Genomic DNA, 18,708 nt, shown 5'->3' with positions numbered 1-18,708 from the left:
ATCAAAGGTTACGGGGAGAAGGCAAGACCATGGGGCTGAGGAGGGGAAAGAGGATCAGCCATGATTGAATCGCGAAGCAGACTCGATGGGCCAAATGGCCTAATTCTTATCCTATGTCTTATGGTCTGCACAGGTATATACTTACTGTAATTTATTTATTCATTCTTTCTATATTATCATGTATTGCATTCTACTGCTACTGTTAAGTTAACAAATTGCATGACACATGCCGGTGATAATAAACCTGATTCTGATTCTCAGAGAGCACGTGCCCAACATTGCTCTATGCTCTCAAGCATATCATCTCACTCACGAAACCCAATGGCCATTTCATGTTATAAAGTTGTTTTAAGACCAAGCTCTCTAGAATCCCCTTGAAATCATGGTGCATAACATTGTTTATTCATCTCACTGTATTGGAAATTCTTCTGCACAGTGCAATGCCTCTGCACTCTCAGCAAGTTCACTTTAACAAAACTCAAACATCAAATGCAATCAGTTCGTTTACTGTAATCTCTCATCCTCACACCTGTCAGTGAGTGCACACTTTGACATCACTTATGTGGCTGTGACCTGCAAATGTCACAAGCCAGTCACACTAAAGCAGGCCTTACACTTGAGGAACCTCTGCTCTCCCATTAAGGAAGGCTGCATTTACTGTATTTCAAACAAGAGAAAATCCGCTGACGCTGGAAATCAAAGTGATATGACACAAAGCGCTGGAGGAACTCAGCAGGCCAGGCAGCATCTAGGAAAAATTGAACTAAACTGACTTTATTCCTTACATCCTTCACATACATGAGGAGTAAAACTCTTTACATTAAGGCTCCGTCTAAATGTGCAATGTGCAATTTATAGTAATTTGTAATAAATAGTATATACAGCAGGACAGTCAATATAGCAGAGAAATACAATTGTATCAGCGTGAATTAATCAGTCTGATGGCCTGGTGGAAGAAGCTGTCCTGGAGCCTGTTGGTTCTGGCACCTGTGTTGAGGGTCAGAGGGACAGAGGTCCCTCTCTTACCACCTGCCGGCGATCTGACAGGAAATCCAGGATCCAGCTGCACAAGGCAGGGTGAAGGCTGGGGTCTCTGAGCTTCTTGTCGAACCTGGAGGGGATTATCGTGTTGAACGCTGAATTGTAGTCCAAGAACAGCATTTTCACATAACCATCCTTCTTCTCCAGACGTGTAAGGACGGTGCATAGAGCTGTGGCTATTGTGTCACCTGTCGATCGGTTGTGTTGGTAGGCGAATTGTAGGGGGTCCAGTGTGGGTGGAAGCAAGCTGCAGATGTAGTCCTTGACCAGCCTCTCAATTGTTGAGGTGAGTGCAACAGGACGCCAGTTGTTCGGACATGTTATCTTGGTCTTTTTAGGTACAACAACAATGTTAGATGTTTTGAAGCAGGAGGCCACTCTACACTGGGAGAGGGAGAGATTTAAAGTGTCCGTAAACACACCTGTCATTTGTGGAAAAGAGTACACAATCGACGTTTCAGGCCAATACTCTTCATCAGGTGCTGCTGAAGGGTCTCGGATTAAAACATCAACTGTTTACTCTTTTCCATAGATGCTGCTTGGCCTGCTGAGTTCCTCCAGCATTTTGTGTGTATTTACTGTGTTTGTTGAGGGAGTCCAAGGTGCTGGTTTTCTTGTAGGTAGTTCCTTGAAGAATTCTACACTGACCCATTCCATTCTTTTAGCTTCTGGGCTCCTGCTCATGGCCTTAACCTCCCGCCCACCTGACCCTCATCCGATTGTGCTTCTGATCACAAATCCCTTGGTCAAGACTCCAAACTTGTGCCCCTTTAAGCAGATCCAATCATGTCTGCAAATTCCAAAGGTCAGGTTTGGAAGTCCACAGTACCCTAGACCATTAACCATGACAGAGCTACAGAGCAAAAGTCTTTGTATGCATTTATTAGCCTAAGCGCTATTCCATAGCACACAGCACCTTTGAATTCAGCCTCATAAAGCCTCGCTACAGCATTTTACTAAGTCTTTTATGACACAGTAGAATTTCTAGGCCATTACTTGAACCTTTAGATTTTTGTTTGCGATTCAAAAAACAAATGATTGGAAGCTCTGGATCAAGAAGTTTCCGTAATGGTGAAGGGCAACAAGTCCAAAGAACCTGGAAGTCAAGGAACATCACAGGTTGGATAAATAAAAAAGATGGTTTACAGCAGGTTTAGAAAAATGAAAACAGGTGAGGCCTGATAAGAATGCAAACTATGTAAGGAAGTATTTAAATACCTGGCAGCACTTAACACTCAATAAATTCCAAACCTCTTTGCATGGGAATAAACTGAATGCCAACAGATCTATCCTCCGCCCAACATATTGATGCAATCATGAAGAAGGCACACCAGCTGCTATACCTTGGGGAGATTTGTTAAGTCACCAACAACAGATGCACAGATGCGCGAAGGACAGCATTTTGACTGGCCACCTCACTGCGCAGTATGAAGGCACCAGTACACGGGATCAACAGAGGCTGCAGAGGGTTGTAGAATCAGCCAGCTCCAGCAACCTTCCCCACCGAGGTCATCTTCAAGAGGCAAAGGTGGCATCCATCATGAAGGATCCTCACCTTCCAGGACATGGCCTCTTCTCATCAGTGCCATTAGAAGACAACACTCAATATTTCAGGCACAACTTCTTCCCCTCCACCATCAGATATCTGAATGGTCCATGAACATTACCTCGCTAGTCCTCTTTTGTGTTATTTATTTTTATAACTTATGGTAATTTTTGCATTGCACTACTGCCACAAAGTTAACAGTGATAACAAACCTGATGCTGATTCCCTTTGAAACCAGCAGCCTCAGCCAGCATGATTTCACGTTCCCATTTTCCAGCTTTCCTGTTCTCATCTCCTTAATGATGGCAGCCCCAGAGAAATTATTCCAAGTTAATTTGGCTGTACTTCTCCATTTTCTCATTCACTCTTTTTTGGATACGCAATGCTATATTTGCGTTTACTCAATTCATTGGAACTGCTCCAAAATCCAGAAAATTGTGGAAAATTGCCACTCATACATCCACTATCGCTTCAGCCACTTCTTCTGAAAATTTGGAATACAGGTCATCCTGGCCAGATCGTTCGCCTGCTTTTGGCCAACTTCCAGTAGGTGGGAAAGCAACATCTCAGTCTTCATTACAACCTATGCATGAACTCAACTCGGCAACCCTAGGCCTGCTCAGCATGTGGATGCTATGTTCAGGCAGAATGCCTCTTCTGCAACATTTCCTCATTAGTCAAGAAGGCGATGCAACGCCGACACTTTCTGAGGATAGATTGAGGTGGGCAAGGCTCTCCACCCCCATTCTAACAACCTTCTACAGGAGCACACCTTGAGAGTGTCCTGTCTGGCTGCAACACCAGCCTGCAAGGACTCAGACCGCAAGATGCTATAGCAGATAGTAAAAACTGCCGAGAGGATCATAGGGTGTCCTCCCCCCACTTGTGACACTTTCCGCCAGTGTTGCAGATGAAAGGGCCAAAGCATTGTGGAGAATCCCAACCACCCATCTCACAATCTACTGTCAGGACGGAGGATTAGAAGCATCAGGACTCAGACTGTGTAACTGCTTCTTCCCTCAGGTTGTGAGACTAAAGAATACCCTGCCATCACCGTGGTCTCGTCACGAGGTCGAAGTGCTGCTTATTTTATACGGGACTGTTTACTTGCACATTTATGGTAATATTTTGGTTTGGGTGCTGTGTGTGCTGTGTTGCGAGGGTGCACCATGGTCTGGAGAAATGTTGTTTTGTTTGGTTTTATATACATATAAACAGATGACAATAAAATTGAACTTGTACTGCCGTGCTCCGTCATTGCTTGGAGTAGTTTTGCACCATGACTAATGGCATACACTGGGATGACACAGAGAGTTGATCATTTTCTATTCATAAATGTTAATAGACAAAGAAATTGGTTTGGGAATTCACAGCATCTGCTTGCGATGTGTGCTCCAAGAGCAGAAGCAGAGGATTTACCCCCATATTTAGGACCTATTTTACATTAATTTCTTCAGAAGGCATATTCAATAAAGCATGTAATTCTCCAAAATACTGTTGATTTGAATCAACTAATTCAATCCCTTGGAGATAACATTGGGATTTGAACTGAAGTTATTGTTAAAACTGCCTTTGTGAAAACTTTCTTTCGGTAAATTAAATGTTTTGTAAATGTAAGCTCATCATGATTACAAATAACTTCAGAGTATCCTTATGGCATTTGTGGCCACATCCAACTGCACTGTTTAAGACTTCATGTTGCATCAATTCATATCCCACAGTTTACAGATAAGAGTTGCACTGACAAAAACATGTTTTGGGACCCACTTCCACAAATCCTCACAAAACTCTGTTCACAAAACTGTATTTAACCGACATTAGTGGTTAGACCCCACATGCTTTAAACTAGCAAATGGTCCTCATGCATTCACAATTCTTGCATGCTGATCAGTTATTTAAGTTGTAATTTTTAACTGAAATTGCAGTGCAAATACAAATGGTACATAAATCAACTGGATGGGATAAAATCCAATATATTCAAAAATAACACATGATGTGACATTATCATTTTTGTTATGGAGAAGAAATTACCATCTGTGGGAAATATAATAAGTTTAAAGCATACCAGTCTTAGAGCCTGCTTGATCAGTGGTTTTCACAGACTTCACCAAAAGCCGTGAGTTGGAGGACACTGTTAAACCAGGACGACACTGCTTTCTCTGTTGCTGCTGTTTCAAAGCCTGTGTGTATTTAAAAAAAAGAGTTCTATCTGGTCAATTATGTTAATTAAACAATAAACTCCATTACCCTTACAACTTGTTAAAATTCTCAATTTAAATCTCTACCGTTATTAAACAGTCCTTACGGATTTGGTTTCAGTTTCACAACTCTTTTAATTTTAAACAATTTAAATTGTCTAGCCCTGTGTTTCGAAATTTGCTATTTAACCCTTCAATTACTGATCCCATTTTTCTTTTACGGAGAAATAAGGGGATCTGTTCTTTTGCAGATTTGTTTAGTAATGGTCAATTGATGACTTTTGAAGAGTTAATTAGGAAATATTCTCTCTCTCATACACATTTCTTGCTATATTTTCAGGTTAGACATTTCTTACAAAAGTGTTTCTACGTTTCCATATATGCAAGAATCTGATTTGTTGGGTACTATTTTCAGTATGAATCCTTTAGTGAGAGGTTTCATTGGTAGAATTTATAATTTATTTTTACTACAAAAAGATAAACTCTCACTAAAGATTAAACAAGATTGGGAGAGAGAACTTAATATGGCTTTTGTTAATGAAAATTCGTTACGAGTTCTGAAAATGGTTAATTCTTCTTTGATATGTGCCAAACATTGTTTAATTCAATTTAAAATTGTTCACCGTTATTATTTAGCAAAAGAGAGGCTATCCAAAATATATCCTAATATAGACAACTATTGTGATAGGTGTAAAAATGAAGTAGCTACTTTGTCACATATGTTCTGGTAATGTTCCTCATTGAAATCTTTTTGGAAATCTTTATTTTCTACAATTTCTAAAGCTTTGAAAATTAATTTACAACCTAATACATTGACTGTTCTATTTGGAATAGTTCCGCATCATGTTCAGGGTATTTCATTTTCAAATCAACATGTAATTGCATTCGTTACACTGTTGACAAGAAGGGCTATTTTGTTGAAGTGGAAAGATATATCTGCCCCTACACTAATTCAATGGTTTTCCCAAGTAATGTTATGCCTTAGTTTGGAAAAAATTAGAAGTAGAACTTTTGATCCCCGATTCAATTTTGAGAGAAGGTGGGGCTCTTTTGCCAAGATTATCATTTAATTTGAATTAATTTATATGGTTTCCTTCCAATTTTATGTTATATAAATGTGATTTGGCGGTTGCTGTTTTTTCTTTTTTTATATTTATAGATTATTGTAAGATGTATTGCTCCAGGAGTTGGTTCCTAATGGATTTTTATTTCTTTTGTAGTTAGTGGGGTTTTTTTTTAGTTAGTTGGGGTTCTCTATTTTCCTTCTTTTTCTTAAATAAATTTTTCTTTTCATTAGCATATACAACCTTTTTTCCCTTCAGCTTTATTAATTATATATATATATATATATGTACACTAATTTGTTGAACTTTTATATTTTATAGCTGTAGAAGATTATAAATAAAAAGATTTTAAAAATGAAATAAACAACATACAGTATATTAACAGGGATAAATACATAAAAGTAATTATACTAATTAATCTAATTAATAGAACTAAATGTCTAAATTGTGACAGACTTGTTTAACATTCATAATCTACATGTTAAAATAATGCAAAATACGGATGGAAAATTATTCACAAGATACAAACTTTTCTATTACAACCTGTGACAATAAACATAATTCTTAATTAATCATAACCACTTGGGAAAATGAACAAAGTAAGAAAGCAGTATTTCCTTTGTACCCAGCACTACTAGAAGAAAAGACATTAAAAAAATCCCAAATCAAAAGGAGGTGAAATCAAAATAAGGAATACCATTTGACATGTTATGGCATGCAAGTGTCAGCAGTTATTCAAAATGACATGCTAACCAATTTTTAGAGCAGTTAATTTTCTTTGTAAAATATGACATTACTTGTCAACATCCCTGAAGATTTAATCTGGGCCCAACATACCGATGCAGTTACAAAGAAGGCACGACAGATGCTATATTTGATTAAGAGTTTGAGGAGGGTTAGCATGTCATCAAACACACTCGCAAATTTCTACAGATGTATAGTGGAGAGCATTCTAACTGGCTCTGGCACTATTTGGTTTTGGGGGGTGGAGGGGGGGTCATTGCACAGGATCGAAATAAGCTGCAGAAAGTTGTGAACTCAGTCAGCTCCATCATGGGCACCAGCCTCCCCAGCACCCAGGACATGACCCCTTCTCATTGTTACCATCAGGAAGGAGGTGCAGGATCCCGAAGGCACACACTCAACGATTTTGGAATAGCTTCTTTCCCCCTGCCATCAGATTTCTAAATGGACAGTGAACCCATGAGCACTATCTCTCTCCCCCCGCACTACTTACTTAATATTTTTAAAATGTATATGTATTTCTTACTGTAATTTACAGTATTATGTATTGCTGTCACATAACAACAAATTTCACGACATATACCAGTGATATTAAACTTGATTCTGACGAGTGCTTTCAGTGTTTGTGCACTTGGTAAGTTAAAGGAAATAACTGGCCTCAGACAAACCACCGAATGATATCAAGCACATAATGAACTGGTTAAACAAAATACACATGTCTGATTCATTACCAGACAAGATTATTTTTCCAGTGGGGTAATATGACTGCCCAAATATTATCTAGCTCCACACAAGAGGTGTATCAATGCAGTGTCTGTTTGTTCTTGATTAGCCAGGGCATCAAAGTGTATGAAGAGAAGGCAGAGGAGTGGGGATGACTGGAAGAATTGGATCAGCCCATGATTAAATGGCGGAGCAGACTCGATGGGCCAAATGGCCTACTTCTGCTCCTATATCTTATGGTCTTAATGCAGTACATATTTCTGCCAATGTCATTGTGCCATCATTATTTTTTTCAATTAACGACAAGGAATCGAACATTTTTCTTCCTGGGTCCTTCAAAAGATGTCAAGTCAACCCAATAGTCTTTTCATGGATCGGGCCTTCACCCAGAATCAATGCATTAATATTGTTTAATTTGAATTAAGGGTATGCATTTTCACGTTTCCCCCCCCCACCCATCTGTGACATTTACTGGGAGTGTTGTATACGAAGGGCTTAAAGCACTGTTGAGGACCCCGACCATCCATCCCACAATCTCCTTGATCTACTACTGTCAAGAAAAAGAGGTACAGGAACATCAGGACTAGACTGCCAGATAGGGCAATATCTTCTTCCCTCAGGCTGAGAGACTTATTTGTGGCAATTTTTTTTTATATGTGTTGTGCACCTTGGTCTGGAGGAATGTTGTTTCATTCGGTTGTATACATGTACAGTCAAGATGACAATAAACTTGAATTTGAATGAGGTGCTCCTGGAAAGGGTTTGTTGAATACTGAATGCAACATGAAAACTGAGGAACACCGTACCACATCACGAACACAAGTACAATGCAACAACCACCAATTATGACCAATTTTTAACTAAGCATTGATTAAATACAAGTTTTGCTTAATCATGCATTATATTAATATAAATAAGGCATCCATTAGTCTTGTGAGACCATGGATCTGCGCCTGGAAAGTCTTCACTCTCCAGGGCGTAGGCCTAGGCAAGGTTGTATGGAAGACCGGCAGTTGCCCATGCTGCAAGTCTCCCCTCTCCACAACAACGATGTTGTCTAAGGGAAGGGCAAGGGCCGATAAAGCTTGGCACCAGTGTCGTCGCAGAGCACTGTGTGGTTAAGTGCCTTGCTCAAGGACACAACACACTGCCTTGGCTGGGGCACGAATTTATGACCTTCAGGTCACTAGTCGAATGCCTTAACCACTTGGCCACGTGCCCACACATTACATTAATGCGGAACACATTTACACCGATTTTGTTGTACCTGCCAGTATTAAAATATGTGAAGGTTTTATACTATTTAAAGCATAACAACATAAAACACTTTTATTTGGATAGCCTCAAGGGAAATGACAACTGGAAGCTTTTTTTTAATGTACTTTGTGCTTAGAAATTACAACATTGTTTCAAAAAACGACAACTTCCAGAGACGCCTCAATGTACAAACTATTTCACTATTCAAGTCTCCGTTGGCAATCACTTGAATTGATAGTTACTTTTTAACACGAGATTGGAGCATTACTTTTCTCTGATGTTAAGAATAATACTGTACAGTGATTAGACTGTGTTGATCAAGAAAGCAGCAGAACCAAGGAGGTTGATACAGATGGATAAGTTATTTACAATAAAATGCTCCTTCAAATTACTGATAAAACTTCATGTCTGTTCCATTCACAACACAATGAATCAACATGGCTTCCACTTGCTTCCATTTCTAATTCCAGGGGATTTCCCTGGGAAATAGTGCAATCTCCAATTTATTCACAGTCATCTTATAAATGGACAAAACTTACACAGAACATTAAATGACCACCTTGGATTCCTAATTCCAGCAAGGCCATTCAACAGTGGATACGCTTTCTTGTGTAAGCGGATACTGGGAATGAATGACAGCCCACTGGCCTCTACAGTGGCAGAGCTGGCATAAGACAGCAATCTCTTCGTAAGGTGCGAAAGGGGACCTCAGCTGGATTGGAACTATGTATTACCCTCAGAAGATCCCCAACCTCCAACCCACAAGGTGAAAGAGAACAAAAATACCACCCATAAGAGTACTTATGTATATTCAACCCATAAAAGTTAAGATTGCCACCACGTGACTGTCAAACTCCAATGGGATTCCCTCCAGAGGACACTGCTTAAACTGTAAACCAAGTAATTATTGTCAGGACACTCAGATAGTTTTCTGGAGCAACATACAGTAGCAACCCAGATGCATTATTGCTGGACACTACAGGAGACATCTACTGTTTAAGTCAATCATTATCTTGCATTCTCTGGCTACAACACCCGGCTTACACTGTTAATTTGCATATTACTCCAGATACTTCTATGAGCTCCTGAAGTAGAGTTTTTTTTTGTCAAGTACGACAAGATACAGGTACAAAGAAACATTGCTTGCAGCAGCATTACAGGCATATAGATTGGGCCAAGTCCCAATGATCCCCATCACAGTAGACTCTGATAATGTGTACCCTGTCCTTCTGTTTCATGTCTCTAGAATCTGGAAACATTGGGCAAGGAAGTCTTAATTCATCTGGCTTTCATTTGTATGTGTATCATTTCTTTATCAGAATAAAACTGGCACAATTAACTTAAACCGTTAACTTAAACCGTTATAAAGATCATATGAAATCTACAATGGTCTTATCAACACATTGAAAATATTTGCTGATATGGGTTCTGAAACTGGAGAATATGACACCTTCAATCTCTTTTTTTAAATTGAGGATATCTTCTTTTTCAATTTTCTCACAATCAGTGGCATGGGCATTTAAAGAATACACAGAAAAAAAACTTCCATTTTATTTTACATTATTTTTTAAATTATCTTAGAATATTTAAAACAAAATATTAGATCAGAAAAATTGCAACTGTCCTTGGCCTAACATTTCTGAAAGGATAATGATAAAGTATAAAGTATAATAAAGATCTGGACAAAATATTCCAAATATTAAAATTTGCTGAAATTTGTTTTATTTGTTCAGCTAAGTTAATAATAATTCAACTGTTGGCACCAAGTCTGGGATATTTATGAGACTACTAAGAAGACACAAGAGACAATTTGAAAGGCTAACCTGCTTGAGAGCCTTCTTGCTGTGCTTCTGGGATGGAGACATAACCTTATTCTGAGTGATGGAGGGAGAGGGACAGCTTTCCTGAGGCGAGGCTGGTTGAGATGATAACCTGGATGAGACTTGAAAAAAGAATTGGAAAATTAATATAGTGAATAAAATCCATAATGTTAACAGACAATTTTCAAAGTTTCAACATTTCAATAATCCAAGGTACAGGGTAATAGCATGCTTGATTAATTTTCCAGTGAGACCGTAGACATAGGAGCAGAATTCGGCCATTTGGCCCAGTGAGTCTGCTCCATCCTTTATCAGGGTTGATTTATTTTCTTTCTCAACCCTTTCTCCTCCCTTCTCTGCATAACCTTTGACCCTCTTACAAATGAAGAACCAATCAAACTCTGCTTTAAATATACCCAATGACTTGTCCTGCAAAGCCATCCACACATTCACCACCTCTGGGTCAAGAAATTCCTCCTTATCTCTGTTCTAAAGGGACATCCTTCTATTCTGAGACCGTGCCCATTGGTCTGAGATTCTCCCACAATTTGTAACATCCTATCCACATTCTCTCCATTTAGGTCTTTCAATATTCAATAGGTTTTCAATGAGATACTCCCTACCCAACTCATTCTTCTAAACTCCAGTGAGAATAGGCCCATAGCCATTAAATGCTCCTCATACATTAACCCTTTCATTCCCAGGATAATTTGTATGAAAACTCCGCTGGACCATTCCAATGCCAGCATGCGCTTTTCTAGATATGGGGCTTTAAACTGCTCACAACACTCTAAATGTGGTCTGACCAAAGCTTATAAAGCCTCAGCATTCTATTATGGTTTTCATATTCTATTCCTCTCAAAATGAATGCTAACATTGCATTTGCCTTCCTCAACATTGACTCCTCCTGCAAGATAATCCTTAGGGAATCCTACACAAGGATTCCCAAGCCTCTTTGCAGCTCTGACTTTTTACTTTTCTGCCCATTTAGAAAGTAGTCTGCATCTTTATTTATTCTACAAAATGCATGACCACGTACTACCTTGCACTTTATTCCATCTGTCAGTTCTTTTCCAATTCCTTATTCTGTCCAAGTCATTCTGAAGGCTCTGTTTCCTTAACACTACCTGCTCTTAAGCCTATTTTCATATTATCCACAAACTTGGCCACAAAGCCATCAATACCATCATCCAAATCATTGACATATAATGTAAAAAGTGGCAGGCCCAACACTGACCCCTGCAGAATATACATATTAGTCACTGGCAGCCAATCAGAGAAGGCCTCCTTTATTCTCACTCTTCGCTTTCTGCTGGTCAGCTAATCCTCTGTTCATGCTGGTATCTTTCCTTTAATTCCACGGGTTCTTATCTTGCTTAGCAGGCTTATGTGGAATAAGTTCATTGCAGTTTTTAAGTAGCCAGGGTGTAAAAGATCAGCAAGTGCACAACAAAAGCAGCACGAGGACCCACACAAAACCGTCTTCCCTGTCTATGGCTGACATTTTCAAGCACAATTCTTTATCATCAATAACACTGCCATTCTGATGATTGAACTCAGGGAAAATAACTGTAAAATAGAAGAAACACACATCAAAGTTGTTGGTGAACGCAGCAGGCCAGGCAGCATCTCTAGGAAGAGGTACAGTCGACGTTTCGGCCTGAGGCCCTTCGTCAGGACTAACTGAAGGAAGAGCTAGTAAGAGATTTGAAAGTGGGGGGGGGGGAGATCCAAAATGGCCGAAGAGATTACAGATGGGGAGCAGTGAGAGATGGTTTCGCTGAACTCCCGTCGAAGGGAGGATTTAAACTTCTTCAGTGTAGGCATCACCGGAACAGGCTTCGCAGTAGTGAATTTAATTACTTTAAAAAAAAAATTATCCTTGAGGGGAATTTAAAGTGATCAGATCTGCCAGTGAACATTCTTAAAAATAAAAATTAGATGGATGCCTTCCAATTACACTTGGTATTAATTATGCTCTTTATAATGGGTGACTTCAATCTACATATAGATTGGGTGAACCAAATTGGTAAGGGTGCTGAGCAAGAGGACTTCTTGGAATGTATGCGGGATGGTTTGTTGAACCAACATGTCGAGGAACCAACTAGAGAGCAGGCTATTCTAGACTGGGTATTGAGCAATGAGGAAGCATTAGCAATCTTGTCATGAGAGGCCCTTTCGGTAAGAATGACCATAATATGGTGGAATTCTTCATTAAGATGGAGAGTGACATAGTTAATTCAGAAACAAAGATTCTGAACTTAAGGAAGGGTAACTTTGAAGGTATGAGACGTGAATTACCTAAGATAGACTGATAAATGATACTTAAAGGGCTGACGGTGGATATGCAATGGCAGGCATTTAAAGATCGCATGGATGAACTACAACAATTGTTCATCCCAGTTTGGCAAAAGAATAAATCAGGGAAGGTAGTGCACCCGTGGCTGACAAGGGAAATTAGGGATACTATCAATTCCAAAGAAGAAACATACGAATTAGCCAGAAAAAGCGGCTCACCTGAGGACTGGGAGAAATTCAGAGTCCAGCAGAGGAGGACAAAGGGCTTAATTAGGAAAGGGAAAAGAGATTATGAGAGAAAACTGGCAGGGAACATAAAAACTGACTGTAAAAACTTTTATAGATATGTGAAAAGAAAAAGATTGGTTAAGACAAATGTAGGTCCCTTACAGTCAGAAACAGGTGAATTGATTATGGGGAACAAGGACATGGCAGATCAATTGAATAACTACTTTGGTTCTGTCTTCACAAAGGAGGACATAAATAATCTTCCAGAAATAGTGGGGGACAGAGGGTCTAGTGAGATGGAGGAACTGAGGGAAACACATGCTAGTAGGGAAGTGGTGTTAGGTAAATTGAAGGGATTAAAGGCAGATAAATCCCCAGGGCCAGATGGTCTGCATCCCAGAGTGCTTAAGGAAGTAGCCCAAGAAATAGTGGATGCATTAGTGATAATTTTTCAAAACTCGTTAGATTCTGGACTAGTTCCTGAGGATTGGAGGGTGGCTAATATAATCCCACTTTTTAAAAAAGGAGGGAGAGAGAAACCGGGGAATTATAGACCGGTTAGCCTAACATCGGTGGTGGGGAAAATGCTAGAGTCAGTTATCAAAGATGTGATAACAGCACATTTGGAAAGTGGTGAAATCGTCGGAGAAAGTCAGCATGGATTTGTGAAAGGAAAATCATGTCTGACGAATCTCAGAATTTTTTGAGGATGTAATTAGTAGAGTGGATAGGGGAGAACCAGTGGATGTGGTATATTTGGATTTTCAAAAGGCTTTTGACAAGGTCCCACACAGGAGATTAGTGTGCAAACTTAAAGCACACAGTATTGGGGGTAAGGTATTGATGTGGATAGAGAATTGTTTGGCAGACAGGAAGCAAAGAGTGGGAATAAATGGGACCTTTTCAGAATGGCAGGCAGTAACTAGTGGGGTACCACAAGGCTCAGTGCTGGGACCCCAGTTGTTTACAATATATATTAATGACTGAGATGAGGGAAATTAAATGCAGCATCTCCAAGTTTGCGGATGACACGAAGCTCGGCGGCAGTGTTAGTTGTGAGGAGGATGGTAAGAGGATGCAGGGTGACTTCGATAGGTTAGGTGAGTGGGCAAATTCATGGCAGATGCAATTTAATGTGGATAAATGTGACGTTATCCACTTTGGTGGCAAAAACAGGAAAACAGATTATTATCTGAATGGTGGCCGATTAGAAAAAGGGGAGGTGCAACAAGACCTGGGTGTCATTATACACCAGTCATTGAAAGTGGGCATGCAGGTACAGCAGGCAGTGAAAAAGGCGAATGGTATGCTGGCATTCATAGCAAGAGGATTCGAGTACAGGAGCAGGGAGGTACTACTGCAGTTGTACAAGGCCTTGGTGAGACCACACCTGGAGTATTGTGTGCAGTTTTGGTCCCCTAATCTGAGGAAAGACATCCTTGCCATAGAGGGAGTACAATGAAGGTTCATCAGATTGATTCCTGGGATGGCAGGACTTTCATATGATGAAAGACTGGATCCGCTAGGCTTATACTCGTTGGAATTTAGAAGATTGAGAGGGGATCTTATTGAAATGTATAAAATCCTAAAGGGATTGGACAGGCAAGATGCAGGAAGATTGTTCCCGATTTTGGGGAAGTCCAGATTGAGGGGTCACAGCTTGAGGATAAAGGGGAAACCTTTTAGGACTGATATTAGGAAAAATTTCTTCACTCAGGGTGGTGAATCTGTGGAATTCTCTGCCACAGGAAACAGTTGAGGCCAGTTCATTGGCTATATTTAAGAGGGAGTTGGATATGGCCCTTGTGGCTAAAGGGATCGGGGGTATGGAGAGAAGGCAGGTACAGGGTTCTGAGTTGGATGATCAGCCATGATCATACTGAATGGCGGTGCAGGCTCGAAGGGCCGAATGGCCTACTCCTGCACCTATTTTCTATGTTTCTATAATGTGCACAGGATGCTTATCACTACACAAGTTTCAGAAGTTTGATGTAGTCTGCCTATTCTCGTACACCTTTCTTATGTTCATCTTTGATGCCATATGCCATTGTTTTTCATGATAGCTCGCTGCATGGCAGTCAGTTCTACATCACACCATGTACATCAGGTGGTCACTTTATTAGATACACCGGCTCACGAATACAAATATCTAATAAGCCAATCATGTGGCAGTAACTCAATGCATAAAAGCCTGCAGGCATAGTCAAAAGGTTCAGTTATTCAGACCAAACATCAGAATGCGGAGGAAATGTGCACCAAATGACTTTAACTGTGGAATGATTGTCGGTGTCAGATACTGCTGATCTACTGGGATTTTCATGCACAACAGTGTCAGAGTTTACAGACAATGGTGCAAAAAACAAAACCCAAAAAAAAAGTACAGAAAACAAAAAAAAAATCCAGTGAGCAGCAGTTCTACAGGAAAACACCTCGTTGATGAAAGGTCAAGGAATGGCCAAACTTGTTCAAGCTGACAGGAAGGCGACAGGAACTCAAATAACCACGCGCTACAATGGTGGTGTGCTGAAGAGCATCTCTGAACACACATCGAACCTCGAAGTGGATGCGCTGCAGCAGCAGAAGACCACAAACATACACTCAGTGGCCATTTTATTAGGTACAGGGTGTACTTCATGTGCAGATTTTCCTCAAAATGCCTCATAAACTTTGAGAAAGAGGCCATAACCAAATCTCTTTGATAAATCTATTCTTGGCCTGCATTATATAGTACATTATTATGAACCAAAAATTAAAGTGTTGCCAGCAAGATAGCATTGATAAGACCGACTGTAAATCCATCATGTTTTATAAGATGTCCTTTAGTTGCACAAAACCCTGTGGATTTATGTAATGAGAAAAGTAGGTCAGTCTTCTTTTGAATGTGAGGTGATAAATTAAAATGAGAGGTCATGGCTGTTTCATTTCTTCCCATTCATCTTTTACCCCCACATTAGCACAAATATTTGCAAATGACACAAGTTCAAATTCTTCAAGACTCAAGCGTCACACCCTTGATATTGGCTTGGCTAGATTCCATAGGTCCAAGCTGAAAGCACTGATGTTCAAACCATAGAGGTTTCCTAGGGAAGTTCTAATGCCAATTGCTGCTATTAATTACTGCATTTTAACACCAAGACATTGGAAGAAAAAGGAGAAGGAAATGTAAATAAATATAATTGTACAAACAAAAGAAAATCTGCAGTTGCTGAAAAATCCAAGCAACACGAACGAAATGCTGGAAGAATTCAGCAGGCCAGGCAACATCTATGGAAAAAAGTACAGTCGACGTTTCAGGCCAGAACCTTTCAGAGGGACATTTCTACAGTGATCAGAGCTGACACCTATCTGCCCAAGTACTAGATGTGACATCGTACTGACAACTTTTGGTTAAAAAAATTAGATGCTGCTGGAGACGCAGGATATTGCGGATGTCGGAATCTGGAGCAATAAACAAAAGGCTCAAGGAGTTCAGTGGGTTGAGCAGTGTCTGTGGAGGGAAATGCATAGCTGCCATTTCAGGTCAAGACCTTTCAGCTGGACAAATAAATGTCATCTGTCCCTTTCCCTCTGCAGATGCTGCCTAACTTGTCCAGTTCCTCCAAGCTTATTCTTAGTTAGACAAACAGAATAGAATTACGTTCTCAACTAGAGAACAAAGATTACCAGAAAAACGTGTGCAGACTTTGATCCTGCTTGTCAAGAGATCCGAATCAGGTTTAATATCATTGGCACACATCATGAACTTTATTGCTTTGCTGCAGTAGCAGTTCAGTGCAATACATAACAACTATAAATTACAGTAAGTATAAATATAAAAATATTAAATTAAATAAGTAGTGCAAGAGAGGAAGATAAAGAGAGGTTGTGCTCGTGGAATCATTATTCATTCAAAAATCTGATAATGGAGGGGAAAAAACTGTTTTTGAAACACTGAGTGTGTGCCTTCAGGCTCCCGTACCTCCACCTTAATGGTAGCAATGAGAAGAGGGCAAGTCCTGGGTGATGGGGGTCCTTGATGATGGATGTCACCTTTCTGAGGCATAGCCTTTGCACATGTGTCCCTGATGCTGGGGAGGCTGAGTTTACAACTTTCCACAGCATTATCCAATCCCATGCAGTGGCCTCTCCATACCAGGCGGCGATGCTCACCACAGAAATTTGCGAGTGTCCTTAATGACATGCCAAGTCTCTTCACACTCCTAATGTTGTACCTGCTTTGTAATTGCATCAATATGTTGGGCCAGATTAGATCTTAAGAGACGTTGATACCAAGAAACTTGGAACTGCTCACCGTTTCCACTGCTGATCCCTCGATGAAGACTGGTGTGTTCCCTCGACTTCCCTTTCCTGAAATCCACAATCAATTTCTTGGTTTTACTGAAGTTGAGTGCAAAGTTGTTGTGTGACACCACCCAACCAGTTGATCTACGTCACTTCTGTACACTCCTCATCACCATCTGAAACTCTGCCAATAAATTTATCGATGCTATTTGAGCTGTGCCAAGCCACACAGTCCTGAGTTTAGGGAGAGTAGAGCAGTGTGCTAAGCATCCATCCTTGAGATATATCAGTGTTGATTGTCAGCGAAGAGGAAATGTTATTTCTGATCCACAGATTGTGGTGAACAAATCAAGGATCCAGATGGTAGGAGGTAAAGGCCCAGGATTTGGAGCTTGCTGACTAGAACTGAGGGTGTGACTGTGTTGAACAATGAGCTGTATACAATAGACAGCAGCATGACGCAGTTATGATCCAAGGCTGAGTACAGAGCCAGTGAGATTGCATCTGCTGTCGACCTATTGCGGTAATAGGCCAGGAGTTGATTCTAGGCATGGCCAACTTCTCAAAGCACTTCATCACAGTGGATGAGAGTGCCACTGGGTGATAGTCATTGACAATAGACAATAGGTGCAGGAGTAGGCCATTCGGCCCTTTGAGCCAGCACCGCCATTCACTGTGATCATGGCTGATCATCCACAATCAGTATCCAGTTTCTGCCTTATCCCCATAACCTTTGATTCTGCTATCCTTAAGAGCTCTATCTATCTCTTTTTTGAAAGCATCCAGAGACTTGGCCTTCACAGCCTTCTGGGGCAGAGCATTCCATATATCCACCACTCTCTGGGTGAAAAAGTTTTTCCTCAACTCCGTTCTAAATGGCCTACCCCTAATTCTTAAACTGTGGCCTCTGGTTCTGGACTCACCCATCAGCGGGAACATGCTTCCTGCCTCCAGCGTGTCCAATCCCTTAATAATCTTATATGTTTCAATAAGATCCCCTATCAGCCTTCTAAATCCCAGAGTATACAAGCGCAGTCGCTCCAATCTTTCGACATATGACAGTCCCGCCCTCCCGGGAATTAACCTTGTGAACCTATGCTGCACGGGCAGCTCGGCCTGTTCTTCTTAGGCTCTGGCATAATTGTCACCTTTCTGAAGCAGGTGGAAACTTCCGCTTGCAGCAGTCAGAGATTGAAGACCTCCTTGAACATTCCCACCAGTTGGCACAGATTTTCAGACCCCTACCAGGTACATCATCAGGACCTGATGCCTTGCAAGGGTTCACCCTCTTGAAGGATGTTCTGACGTCAGCCTCCAAGACAGAGATCACAGGGTCACTAGATGCTGCAGAGATTTGCACAGGCCGAGTTTTATTCTCCATTTCGAAGTGTGCATAGAAGGTGTTGAAGTATCACAGCCATTCATGATGTTAGGTTTTACTATGTAGGAAGCAATGACAAACAAACCTTGCCAGAACTGACATGCACCTGATTCTATCTCTAACCTCA

General features: G+C 40.5%; 1 protein-coding gene across 6 annotated transcripts in view; it reads right to left on the bottom strand.

Annotated features, from left to right (window-relative positions):
- asxl2 (ASXL transcriptional regulator 2) overlaps positions 1 to 18,708 on the bottom strand; it is a 206,354-nt gene that overhangs the window by 50,363 nt on the left and 137,283 nt on the right. For all 6 annotated transcript variants that reach the window (XM_063036057.1, XM_063036095.1, XM_063036076.1 and 3 more), the window contains 2 exons: positions 10,397 to 10,515; positions 4,653 to 4,767 (listed from right to left, as the gene is read on the bottom strand). In XM_063036057.1, coding sequence (XP_062892127.1) covers positions 4,653 to 4,767; positions 10,397 to 10,515 — 234 coding nt within the window. The remainder of the gene's footprint in view (positions 1 to 4,652; positions 4,768 to 10,396; positions 10,516 to 18,708) is intronic.

The sequence above is a fragment of the Mobula hypostoma genome, chromosome 2 (genome assembly GCF_963921235.1).
Source record: "Mobula hypostoma chromosome 2, sMobHyp1.1, whole genome shotgun sequence".
NCBI lineage: Eukaryota > Metazoa > Chordata > Chondrichthyes > Myliobatiformes > Myliobatidae > Mobula > Mobula hypostoma.
The sequence above is the reverse complement of the archived record's forward strand: the minus strand, read 5'-3'. Positions and strand labels throughout refer to the sequence as shown.